The following is a 13,614-nucleotide window of genomic DNA, read 5'->3' as shown; positions in this document are numbered from 1 at the left end:
TGATCAGTTTTAATAATACAAAGAAAAGGCCTAGTACACCAATTATTGACACATCACCTGCACTGATATGAAGGAAGACTGGGTCCAGTTCAGTAGACACTGAAAGAGGGTCAAGCGTATTAAGAGTGTGTTTTTTTTTGGTAATATAAACAGAGAGGTTCTGTAAGAATTGTAACAAAGACAAGATCGATTCTAATGTACACAGAGACAATGGCCTCCATAATATAAACTGGTGGGCAGTTCCGAAATAGATTCATAAAAGGCACAGGATTTTGCAGCACGGAAAGAGGCTTTTCAGCCAATCGGTCATTGTATCCGTTGCAGCCATCAGTCCACAGGACTCGAAATATTAACTCTGTTTCTCTCTCCACAGATGCTGTCAGTACGACTGGTACAGCCCAGCATTTTCAGTCTTTATTTCAGACTTCCAGTTTCCGCAGTGGATTTTTAAGATTTTTAAAAAGACATTTCAGACCGTGGTCAGAACAAATATGATCTGACTGTAACATCGGAATTCGGATGATATTCAACACCTTAAGAAAGCTTTGACTCGATCAAATGCTTCAATAGCTCCCGTTGTTTAATTGGTTTGAGATAATTTAATCCTGGAGCAGAATCGTATGGCGGATAAATATTTGTCGTCGAAACAGGACAGTGAAACAAAGCTTTAGGAAGAATGCAGCAAGAAGATTAACTGGAATTGTTGGATGGTACAGTTGAAGGGATTCAAGGCCTCATGGATAAAAGATCTATAAGATAGCGAGAGGGACTAGGCGGGGTGGGAGTGGGGGGGGGGGGGGGAGGGGGGGGTGGTTGGGGCGGTGGGGGGCGGGGGGAGAGGGCGAGCAGGTTTCGGGTGGGGTGCACTGTTTGAAATGTTGATCAAGGCGATTTAAAGGGACAGTTGATTCTTTCACTAGTTCAGTGGATTGTTCAGTAACTGGTATTAACATTCCAGCATGAGTTCAGTGTTGGTTCACTGGTTGCTAACATCTTAGGGGAATCTCAATGGAGTCTCTGTAACCAATGTCTTTATGGTAACAGTGATTGCGGGTGTTCCCTTCCAATGAACGACATAAACGGATTACTGGTTAAAAAACAGATATTTATCATTATATTCCAGCAATTATAACTGAATTGTGAAAATTACAATTAAATTAAAGCTGATTAAAACGATAATAACATTAAGACGGCACTTCACTCTCCATTTCCAGACAATTTATATTGTAATTTTGCACAGATATCTGTTCAGGTTGCTTCCATTGTGAGTCCCAGACCAGTCATCATACCAGTACGGAGCTTCACCGTAATAGGAAACGGTGTCTTCAACTCTCACATTTCGAAATTCCAGCCACGATATCTGTTTTGCTTTACTCTGCAACTGGTTAGATTGATGGGCAGGGGATTGGTTCAGGGGTGCCAATTAAGCATAAATATTAACCCAAGGCTCTGGGATAAATTCCTGACATTCTTCTTTGTCAAAATGACCCTGAGGTCACTGCAATTTCACTCAGATGGCAGACGCATTGCATGGGTTATGTATCAGACCAACAAACAAGAAACCGCCAACAATGCAGCACTGCTTCAGTTCTGGTGACAGAGAACTCTTAGCCGGCATTATAGTCGTTAGGTTTTCGAAGTCGCTCCCAAACATTGACTTTTTTATTCAGCTGACGGACATAAAGTGGCATGTACTGAGACATTAGGATGGAAGACAGACAATGGTGGCAGGTAATGTATAATGAGGCTTTAACTGAGAAAAGCAAACGTTTCTTTATTCTTTCACCGTTTCAGAAAACCTTTGAGGGTGGCGAACGGATACATCAACAGGTTCTTGATCTCTTCCCTGAATCTGGTCTGAATCACTGCGTAAATGAAGATGTTAGTGCAGGAGCTAAGTAGTTGCAGCATGTTGGTCGTCTCCTGAAGGATGTACTGCGGATCATTGAAATCCAGGCCGGTGAAGTATGGCTCACCCGAAATCTGTACGTAGAGGAAATGACCGACATATATGACCCACAGGAGGAGGAAGCTGAGGGAGATGGCGAAAAGCAGGACAATAGACCGCTTGCGGTTTTCCATCTCCATGTCTCCCCGACTCTCGGAACCCCGGAGTCTCCTGCGGGCCCTGCTGGCTGCTAAGATGTGCCTCACAGTCAGAGCGTTGAGCAGCAGGATCAGGAAGAATGGAAACAATGGTGTTAATATGCGGTCTAGCCAGAGATAGGCCTGCCAGATGGTTAACGTGTAGAAGGTGGACTTGATATCACAGAACCAAGGCACCCCGTCTAGGATATACAAGGGCTGATAGGTGAAGAAGAAAGGGATGTTTTTGACACAGCTCAGTGCACAGACTATTCCGATAACCAGCAATGCTGTTTTCTCGGTGCAGTATCTGGTCTTCAGGCTCTGGCAGCAGATGGCCACAAAACGGTCGATGGTGAAGGCTACAGTCAGCCAGACGGACCCATCACGGGTGGTATATACCAGGACGCTGCTGACCGTGCACCCGGGGGTGGTGGAGAGGACACTGTATCGAAAGTAAATGCCACCGATCCGGTTGAGGATGACAGCAGAAATCATAACCAGGAAATCAGTCACCGCGATTGCTACCAGGTAGTAGGTGATACACTGGGACAGTCCACACCGTCCTCTGGATAGGATCACGATAGCCATCAAATTGGCTGTAAGGGAGGGTTAAAAATGTTGAAAATCTGATTCCAAACACTAGGCCTTTCTTTTCGGATCCTGGTCAGGGCATTATCGTTTGAATTGAAGCCCACAAACCTCATATTTAACAGAAGATCTACACCAGAAGGTTTCACGTTTTAAGAACAAATAACAAAGATCAAAGAAAATTACAGGACAAGAGCAGGCACTGCGGCCCTAAAAGCCTGCACCGGCCATGCTGCCCGACTGAACAGAACAAAATACCCGACCAATCTGGGAACATTATCCCTCTATTCCCATCCTATTCATGTACTTGTCAAGACGCCACTTAAAAGTCACGGTTGCACCTGTTTCCACTACCTCACCTGGCAGCGAGTTCCAGTCACCCACCACTCTCTGTGTAGAGAATTTGCCTCGTAAATGTCCTTTAATATTTGCCCTTCACACCGTAAACCTATGCCTCCTAGTAATTGACTCTTCTGCCCTGGGAAGAAGCTTCTGGTTATCTACTCTGTCCATGACCCTCATAATCCTTTAGACGACTATCAGGTCGCCCCTCAGCCTCCGTCGTTGCAGTGAGAACAAACCAAGTTTCTCCAACCTCTCCTCATAGCTAATGCCCTTCCTTCCAGGCAACATTTTCGAAAGTCTTTTCTGTACCCTCTCCAATGACTCCACATCCTTCTGGTAGTGTGGCGAACAGAATTGAACATTATTTCCCAAGTGCGGCCTAACTAAGATTCAATAAGACTGCAATATGACTTGCCAATTTTTCAACTGAATGCCCTGGCTGATGAAAGCAAGCATGCCATATGCCATCTTGACTACCTTCTCCACCTGCGTTGCCACTTTCAGTGACCTGCGTAGCTGTATACCCAGATTACTCTGCCTATCAATACTCTTAAGGGATCAGCCATTTACTGTATATTTCCCAACTTTATCAGACCTTCCAAAATGCATTACCTCACATTTCTCCGGATTGAACTTTCTGCATTACCTCACATTTCTCCGGATTGAACTTTCTGCATTACCTCACATTTCTCCGGAGTTTAACCCTGATAAATGTGAGGTGATTCATTTTGGTAGGACTAATTTAAATGTGGATTACAGGGTCAAAGGTAGGGTTCCGAAGACTGTGGAGGAAAAGAGAGGTCTTGGAGTTCATATCCACAGATCTCTAAAGGTTGCCACTCAAGTGGATAGAGCTGTGAAGAAGGCCTACAGTGTGTTAGCTTTTATTAACAGGGGCTTGGAGTTTAAGAGCCATGGGGCTATGCTGCAACTGTGCAGGACCTTGGTGAGACCACATTTGGAATATTGTGGGCAGTTCTGGTCACCTCACTATAAGAAGGATGTGGAAGCGCTGGAAAGAGTGCAGAGGAGATTTACCAGAATGCTGCCTGGTTTGGAGGGTAGGTCTTATGAGGAAAGGTTGCGGGAGCTAGGGCTGTTCTCTCTGGAGCGGAGGAGGCTGAGGGGAGACTTAATAGAGGTTTCTAAAATGATGAATGGGATAGATAGAGTGAACGTTCAAAGTCTATTTCCTCGGGTGGATGGAGCTATTACAAGGGGGCATAACTATAGGGTTCGTGGTGGGAGATACAGGAAGGATATCAGAGGTAGGTTCTTTACGCAGAGAGTGGTTGGAGTGTGGAATGGACTGCCTGCAGTGATAGTGGAGTCAGACACTTTAGGAACATTTAAGCGGTTATTGGATAGGCACATGGAGCACACCAGGATGATAGGGAGTGGGATAGCTTGATCTTGGATTCAGATAAAGCTCGGCACAACATCGTGGGCCGAAGGGCCTGTTCTGTGCTGTACTGTTCTATGTTCTATGAACTCCATCTACCATCTCTCTGCCCAGGTCTCCAACAAATCTATATCCTGATGCATCCTCTGACAGTCATCATCCCTATCCACAATTCCACCAATCTTTGTGTCGCCTGCAAACTTACGAATCAAACCAGTTAAATTTTCCTCCAAATCATTTCGATATTTCTAACAAGAACAAGTGTTATTGAATATGAGAAGTTACATGAATGATTAATATTCACTCCATTCTATTCTGTCGAGACATCACAATGCAACCAATATAATCATCGCGAACAAAAACAAAGTTCTTTTTGGAATTAAAAAATTACCTGGAATGCCAACTGCAGCGAGAACGGGATAGTAAACGGCATAGAAAGGGCCATTCGCTGGTCCATGCATCGTTTTTCACAAAGGGAGAAAACTCTCCAACCCGCTCACCTTAGCTATGCCACACGCTCCAAGGGCATCTCATTTATCCTGTGTGATTGTCTCCAGAGGATCAATTACATGATAACAATGCACATTACTCACACTTCGGTTAACAAACAAATTAACTCCTGGTTTCTTGCCGGTGGGTGGCAAGGTGGGTGATTCTATTATTTTTATGAGCAAAAGTGCTGGCTGCAAATTCTATTGTCCCCCTCCCTCAAAACCATGCGTTGGTAAAATAGTTAATAGTCACATAAGTTTAAAATTCACACAGGAAGAAAAACAAAAGTCTTCTTATAACAGCTTCATAGAGAGACACCAAGGCCATGAGACTGGCAAAGCACATGAATTAGACATCTACTACTGGAAAATGGGAGTGATTCACAGATACAAAAGCGAGCTGTACTCTTAAGTTTTCTTGATGATTGGATGTTATAATGAAGTAAGCATAAAGTGATTGTGATTGGTTTATGCTAATTACTTGTCATCGATTTTGAAAACTTTAGTTGCCTTTGTATCATGAAATATCTCTGGGTAACTTTCTAGCCAGGGATATGAACTGTAGTTTCCCAGGGTCGTTGCTAAAGCTTATATTAAAATCTTTTAAAGAAAATTCTGTTACTTTTCTGGCTTACTCAAAGGGTAAAGTTGTGATCAATTAAAAGACTGATATCAAAGCCCGCAACAATTGGCATCAACATTAATTAGATGCACTAATGGTAAATGCTAAATTCAAGCCTGAACTCGAACACAAAACCAGCTCCTCCTGTCTCTGTCATGTTAGAAACTCATTTGTCCTTTTGCGTTTCAGTGATTTCCTTTACTTAATTGATTTAGTACAAAAAACATTGAACAAGGAAAAGTACAGCACAAAAACAGGCCCTTCCGTCCTCCAGGTCCATGCCCATCATAATGCCCTAACTAAAAAAACCTCCTATGCTTACGATCTAGATCCCTCCCTTTTCATGCACCCATCCAGATGCCTCTTAAAAGTTGTTTATGTCTCTTCTTCCACAACCTTCTCTGGCAGCGCGTTGCAGGCACCCTCCACTCTCTGTGTGAAAGACTTCTCCTTAAAATTTTCCCCTCTCACCTTGAACCACTGCCCCCCTTGTAAATGACACTTGCGCCCTGGGAAAAAGCCTTTGACTATCCATCCTGTCTATGCCTCTCGTAATTTTGCAGACCTCTGTCTGGTCTTCTCAGTTCCCTCAGCCTCCGTCCTTCTGGTGAAAATAATCCTAGATTATTAAAACTCTCCTCACAGCCAACACCCTCGAGACCAGGCAACGTCCTGGTGAACTTTCTTTGCACTCTCGCCAAAGATTCCACGTCATTCTGGTACTGTGGCAACGGAAACTGCACACAATACTCTAAATGCGCCAGAACAAACGTTTTATATAGTTGCAACATGACTTTCCAACTATTTTACTCAATGCCCCGGCCGATGAATGTAAGGATGCCATATTCCTTCTTTATCACCTTGGTCACCTGTGTTGCCTCTTTTTGGTGGATGTGTACCCACATGCCCAGATCTCTCTGTATGTTCATGTGCCGAAGGGTTCTGCCATTTACAGTGTAACTCACACCTAAATCTGATCCTCCAAAATGCATTACCTCGCATTTGTCCCGATTTACCTCCATCTGGCATTTCTGTGCCCAAGTTTCCAGTCTAACTGGATCCTGCTGTATCCTCTGACAATCCCCAGCACTACCAGTAACTCCACCAACCTTCGTTTCATCTGCAAACTTACTAATCAGACCACCCACATTTTCCTTCAGATCATTTATATACACTGCAAACAACAGAAGACATCCCAGTGACAAGCCTCAATAGCACGTGGCACTGGCAGCAATCCTGAGATTACTATCCTCGTGGTCCTGCTTTGTAGATTCCTACCTAACTCCCAGAAACGTCTTTGCAGGACTCCTCCCTCTTCATGTTTATGTCGTTGGCGCCAATGTGGGCAATGATATCTGTCTGTTTACCCTCCCGTTTCATATGCCCTGTACCTGCTCAGAGACAGCCATGGATCCTTGTACACTGCATCCGGGAGTGTCGTTCGCTGCCTCAGAAACGTCATTCTGTGTCCCTGACTATCGAGAATCCTTCTACTATCACTCGCTAAGACCTAGCCCGACCTTGCTCTCCAGCAGAACCCGTTGTGTTGCCACAGGCTTGGTTGTTGCTGGTATTTCCTCCTGAGAGTCTATCTGCCCCCAACCTCCAACAAAATCTATAAAGGTATATATGTATGGGAGGGGAATAGCTACAGGAGACTCTTGCATTTCCTGCCTGCCTCTCCTGGAGGTCATCCATCGACCTATCTGGATCAGTGTTGTGACTACTTCTTTGAAGCCAGTGTCCATCATGTTTTATACTCCCTGGATGCTCCGTAGTGTGTCCAGCTGCTGCTCCAACCGAACCATGCTGTGTGTGAGGAGCTGTAGCTAGTCAAACTTACCGCAGACATAGCCGTCAGGGCCACTAGAATGCTCCCTGAACCCCGACATCTGGCAGGAAGAGCAATGAATGAAGTATTTCACATGTATGCTGTGTTCTATTTTGAAATCGATGATGAACGTTTAAGCTAACATGAACGTTAACAAGATGTTTTATTTATTTTTGTCCTGAACGACACACCACATTTTGTCTGACCCCATCTGCTGCTCGACGCATCCCAGACTGCATAAATCGGTCAGTAACGCCCCATTTTACTGAATAACTGTTGCCATTTCTTTTTAACTGGACCGCATTGTTCCTTTCAAAACACCCTTGGCGCCCTCCTCCTTCATATACTTTATGTTAGCTTTGGGTAGCTCTAATAGTGAATGAGCAGCTTTTATGTTGGGAGCCTTCGGCACGAGCACCAGCAAAATGTCAACCAAATCCCTTGGGTCTATTAGGGATGAACGACACATTATAGCATCGGCCGCGATTGTGAAATCCTTTGAAAGTGTGAAGAAAAACAAAACCCCTGAGTGGGAGTCGTCGTTACCTGCAAATGAGACAATGGGAATTCGAAAGTACGAATGGAATAAAACCAAAAGATCGATATCCGGGGTCAGTATAACCAGACAGTGACACTCACTCTGCTCGTGAATTCTGGAACCAAAATCTGAGAATGAGTCACCCAGCTCGGGGTGATTCCATTTGCTAATCACCAGCTCACCATCCACTGGGTTCACAGCGTCCCCAGCGATACAAGAAGTGAGATGAAGATATTTTGAGGCAACAACAGATTATTGGGAGTGGGATGCAGAACAGATACCGTCAAATACCCAACTCACTTTTACACAGAGGAAAGCGACAATGCGGCTGCTCAGCATCTGGGTTGTGTGCGGATCATTCCGAGCAGGTGCTTGGAGATTAAATACATTTAATCTTTTCTCGCATTTATCAAGCACGGTTCAAATCTTAGCACCCTATAGCCTGAACTGTTCAGATGTGATTATATTTCTTCTCTTTCCAGATCTAACTAAGATTCTGTGACTCAGCGACGCTCCTCACATGTTAAGGCACAAGGAGAAGAGGTGACAATGACCTGCACCTTTGATGCCACAGCCAGCAACTATTATTGCTGGCACTGGCGGCAGGGTAGCACAGTGCTTCACAGGACCAGGGACGCGGGTTTGATTCCTGGCTTGGGTCACTGTCTGTGTGGAGTTTGCACGTTCTCCCTGTGTCTGCGTGGGTTTCATCTGCGTGCTGTGGTTTCCTCCCACATTCTGAAAGACGTCCTGGTTAGGTGCATTGACCCGAACAGCCGCCGGAGTGTGGCGACCGAGGGGATTTCACAGTAACTTCATTTCAGTGTTAATGCAAACATTACTTCTGACAAATAAATAAATCTAAACTTTATTTAGATTGGTATCGACAGCTCCCAGATCTACAAACGGAATTTATCGTGAGTAAAAGCTCCTGGGATACTGAGGATAAAGCAGATTTTGCAGCAACTCCAGAGTGGGAAAAAAGTGACTAGTTTAAATACATTGGGTCTGTAGTGGACTGACTCTGCTGCGTATTACTGCGCTTTCAGTCTCACAGTGATAGAAAACATTCCCACAGCCGTAGGAAAACTCTAGATAGGTGCTCCTGTCTGCTGCGGGTTGTTTAGAATCGCGGGCAGGTAGTCACAATGAACAGCGGCGCTGTCAGCTGTTCAAATACAGCGAGAGGAAACCAGAATAACATCGGATCAAACATTCACCCAACAGATACCAGAACCATCGGGGATCCGACAGTTCAGTTCAAGCGATTCCCTTTCCCGAGACAGCATCTGCTCAGGATGGGAGCTTTGATCGTCACACTGAACGGCTGTGAACAAAAGAACAGTCAATTAACTAACACGCATTATTAATCAATTGGTAAAACATGGCATTTGGTTAGAAAAAAATATAATCACACAATATCAGAGCTTCAGCTGCAAACAGGCTTTTGTTCGTAATGATGAAGATGGATCAATCCGGGTTTTATTTGCAGACGGGAATTTGCTGCAGAGGCCAGGACTGTCAATGGTGGGGAAGGGGAGTAGAGAGGGGAGCTTCACTTTCTCCTCATTCTGAGCGAGACTGGTGATTGACATTCTGACTAATCAGACTATTATGGGATGTTGCCAGTTACCGTCATTCAGAGTCCCATTCAGTGATACCCTGTGTTAAAACAAAGAACTTCTCAACATTCACTATGTTTCTGTGGGTGTTTGATTTGATTTGATTTGATTTGATTTATTATTATTGTCACATGTATTGGCATACAGTGGAAAATTAGTATTTGTTATGCGCTATATAGACAAGGAATACTGTTCATAGAGAAAGAAATGAGAGTGCAGAATGCAGTGTTACAATCATAGCTAGGGTGTAGAGAAGGATCAACTTAGTGCGAGATTGGTCCATTGAAAAGTCTGATAGCAGCAGGGAAGAAGCTGTTCTTGAATCGGTTGGTACGTGTCCTCAGACATTTGTATCTTTTTCCCGACTGAAGAAGGGGGAAGAGATCATTTCTGGGGTGCATGGGGTCATTAATTATGCTGACTGCTTTGCCGAGGTAGCGGGAAGTGTCAACAGTGTCAATGGGTGGGAGGCTGGTTAGCGTGATGGAGTGGGCTTTGTAGTTTCTTGCGGTCTTAGAGCAGGAACCATAGCAAACTATGGTACAACCAGAAATGCAGTGGATCCAGGCAGTCCTGGACACTGCAATTGATTCGTGCCACGTGTGGAAAGACGGAGGATGAGGGGAGACCTAATAGAGGTGCATAAAATTATGAAAGGCATAGATAGGGTGAACGGTGGGAAGCTTTTTCCCAGGTCGGTGGTGACGTTCACGAGGGGTGATAGGTTCATGGTGAGGGGAGGGGGGTGCGGGGGAGGTTTAACACGGATATCAGAAGGACATATTTTACACAGAGGGTGGTGGGCGCCTGGAATGTGCTGCCGGGCAAGGTGGTGGAGGCGGGCACACTGGGAACGTTTAAGACTTATCCAGATAGCCACATGAACAGAGTGGGAATGGAGGGATACAAAAGAATGGTCTAGTTTGGACCAGGGAGCGGCGCGGGCTTGGAGGGCCGAAGGGCCGTTCCTGTGCTGTATTGTTCTTTGTTCTTTTAGTAGCCTTTCAAAGCACTGGATGTCAGAGCCACCGGACGGTATTCATTGAGGCACGCTGCTTGGCTTTTCTTTGGTACTGGGATGACGGTCGATAGGGACCCCAAATTGTTGTAAAGGGAGATTGAAGGTGTCTGTGAATCCCCTCACCTCCTGATCCGCGCTGAATCTGAGTGCTCGTCCGTGTACCCCATCCGGGCCTGTTGCTTTCCGTGGGTTGACCTTTCAGAAAGTTGCTCTGACATCTGCAATGGTGACCTCTGGCACAGATTCATTCAAAGCTTCCAGGGTGGAGGGACCGCATTGTTTCCGTAGTGTAGTGATTGCCACATTCACCTAACAAAATATTCCCGGTTTGACAACGGGCAGAAACATTTATACATACTTTCAACCTCAAAGTGAGGAAAATAACAATAATCCGCGTTTGTTGTTGAATATTAACTGAATACTGTATCTGACACTATGTTACATTTACCCTTCCCCTTGACAGTTCGGTACACAGTCACACCCGACAGAACATTTTTCATTGACTCTCGTTTCCAGCTCTGATGGTTCAGAAAGCTTCCCGCAAACCTGCAGATTCCGGCTGAATGCCATTGATTTGTGTCAGATTATTAAAGGCTCCGACAGCGCGTGTTCCGTTAATAACAGTCACTCGAAGCCACATTGCAGACGGGGAAACAAACCCAACAATGATTCTCTCTTCTCCGGCTCCACAGTGAGTGAGACAGGGAAAAGCAGCAGGATTTCTTGCCGCAGTCTCCAATCACCCGCTTACAGTAGAAAGTCGCGACTGCAAATGCATCTCTACGTTGTTTTAAACTCAGAGTGAAAATCTATAATGTATTGTTGAAAATTAACTGAAAACAGTATTTTACACTTCCCCATCTCTCTGCGCACACTCAAACCCAATATTTTTCACTTACTCCCGTTTCCATCTCTGACGGTTTAGAAAGCTTCTCTCAAACCTGCACGTTCTGGGTTTATCGTTCGTTCGTAGAACATAAGCGTCGCTGACCCGCATTTATTGGCCATCCCTAGTTGAGGGGCAACAACTCTGCTGTGGCTCTGGAGTCACGTGAAGGCCAGATCAGAGAAGAACCTTCCCTAAAGGACATGAGTGAATCATGGATCAATGGACAGTGGCTTCATGGTCATTAGTGGATTCTTAATTCCAATCTTCTTTATTGTATTCAAATTTCAAAAGCTGCCATGGTGGTCCCCAGACTGTTACCTGATCGAGCGAGAATGCTAGCACCCCATCGCCTCACCTAACACATCTGTTCCAAGTGAGCCTCAAACTCACAACCTCGGCATAGCCTTCTGGCAACACTATTGCATAAGTACCACGTGCTAACCGATTGCGCCATTGGAGTACTACTCCATATTACTTTGCATCAGATTATTAACAGCTCCTGCGGAGCTACCTCCGTTAACAGTCACGCAAAGCAACATTTCAGTCGGGGAAGTAACTCCATCAATGATTCTCTCTTCCGCGTGAGTGAGACAGGGAAACGCAGCAGGATTTTAGCCCACATTCTCCAATCACCCACTGCCGCTGCCGGCAAAAGGCGGCGGCTGCAGCTTCAATCTGCGGGTTCTTGCACATTCCTGACGCAAAATTCAACCCGGTTCAAACAACCTCCCACTACTCCGAACACAAACTCAGCAAAACTTACATAGATTATATCCCGCTCATTGAACCTTCGAGTAGCATTTACACAATACCTGAGTGAGTCACAATCAATATTCACACCAAGTTTCCAAAGCTTTTCAGTGATCAATTCCTTCATCTGAGTGAAAAGCTGAGTACTGTGAATCTGAAAATGAACATTTGTTTTACCCAGAGACCTGTTTCCCACGGTTAGCCCTCAGGTTTGCAGTTCAATTTCTGTTGGGTATTGAAGCGAATCTCAGTTCAAAATGAGGGGAAAAGAAGGAAAATATTACATCTTTGGACAGATCCTGAGGGAAATGGGTCGCAATATTTGGAAGGAGGTGCAGCTGGGAATGGTGTTATTGATGACTGAATGGAAAATACTGGATCCTTGGTCTTCTGGTGGTCAGTTCCGTTCCCTCCCATTGAATTCCTCCCTGTGCTAAGGCACATGGATTCATTTTACCTGCACATTCATAGGAGAAAGGGAATAACCAACACACTACAGCAATGCTGCGGGATCAACGTAACCAAAGAGACCAGTATAAAATTGTACACGGTGCGGTCATGCTGCAGTTCTGGAACAAATTGTGCAGAAATAGAATTGTGGCCATTGACACTCCAGTTTAGAATATCTGTCGCATTTGTTATCTCAGTCTCTGTGGCGCAATTGGTTAGCGCGTTCAGCTATTAACTGCAAAGCTTGGTGGTTCAAGACCACCCAGGGACGGCGGTTTCACTATTTTCTCGCCATCAGCATTCATAGGTAAACAGTTGTGGGTTGGCAGTGGGTCCGTGGGCGTCAATAAAAAATAGCTCTCAATTGTTACCTGCTGTACTGTTATCTGGTATTACCAACATTATTTAATGACGATTGACTTCAAACATATTACATATAACATCATCTACATGTTTCCATTATACCATTAAACTTTAAAAAATTTACAATCGAAACATAAACTCGTGGATGAGCATTTGCTCCAATTCCATATCCCTGCTTCCATTCATTCCTGGATAGATCATAAACCTGTCAAACCCCAGGCTGAAATGTGTTCAATGATGGAGCATCTACAACCCTCTGGCGTAGAGAATTCCCAATATTCACTGCCCTTTGAGTGAAGCAATTTCTTCTCACCTTAGTCCTAAATCATCAGCGCCTTATCCTGAGATTGTTTTATATTCCCGGATCAGGGAAAATAATGTCTCAGCCTCCACGCTATCAAACCCATAGAATCATAGAATCCCTGCAGTTTTTCAATGCTATCTATCCTTTCTCGTTAAAGCTGTTGAGATTTTCCAGCATTTTCTGTTTTTGATTCAGATTCCAGCATCCTCATTATTTTGCTTTTATTCTGTCTAAAATGCGGAGATCCAAACTGCACACACGATCCCAAATGTGGTCTCAACAATACCCTGAGTAACTGCAGCAAACCTTC

General features: G+C 44.7%; 1 protein-coding gene and 1 non-coding gene across 2 annotated transcripts; one reads left to right on the top strand and one right to left on the bottom strand.

The window, feature by feature from the left end:
* Positions 1-1,782: 1,782 nt before the first annotated feature.
* LOC144487537 (putative G-protein coupled receptor 139) lies at positions 1,783-7,428 on the bottom strand. Its single transcript, XM_078205623.1, has 2 exons — positions 7,380-7,428; positions 1,783-2,684 (listed from the first exon to the last, which is right to left on the bottom strand). Exons 1-2 carry the CDS (start codon positions 7,426-7,428, stop codon positions 1,783-1,785), a joined length of 951 nt encoding a protein of 316 aa, XP_078061749.1.
* Positions 7,429-12,833: 5,405 nt separating this feature from the next.
* On the top strand, positions 12,834-12,908 carry trnan-auu (transfer RNA asparagine (anticodon AUU)). Its single transcript has one exon. It is a non-coding gene; the product is annotated as a tRNA-Asn (tRNA).
* The last annotated feature ends 706 nt before the right edge of the window (positions 12,909-13,614 follow it).

Source organism: Mustelus asterias, unplaced genomic scaffold, assembly GCF_964213995.1.
Source record: "Mustelus asterias unplaced genomic scaffold, sMusAst1.hap1.1 HAP1_SCAFFOLD_856, whole genome shotgun sequence".
NCBI lineage: Eukaryota > Metazoa > Chordata > Chondrichthyes > Carcharhiniformes > Triakidae > Mustelus > Mustelus asterias.
The sequence above is the reverse complement of the archived record's forward strand: the minus strand, read 5'-3'. Positions and strand labels throughout refer to the sequence as shown.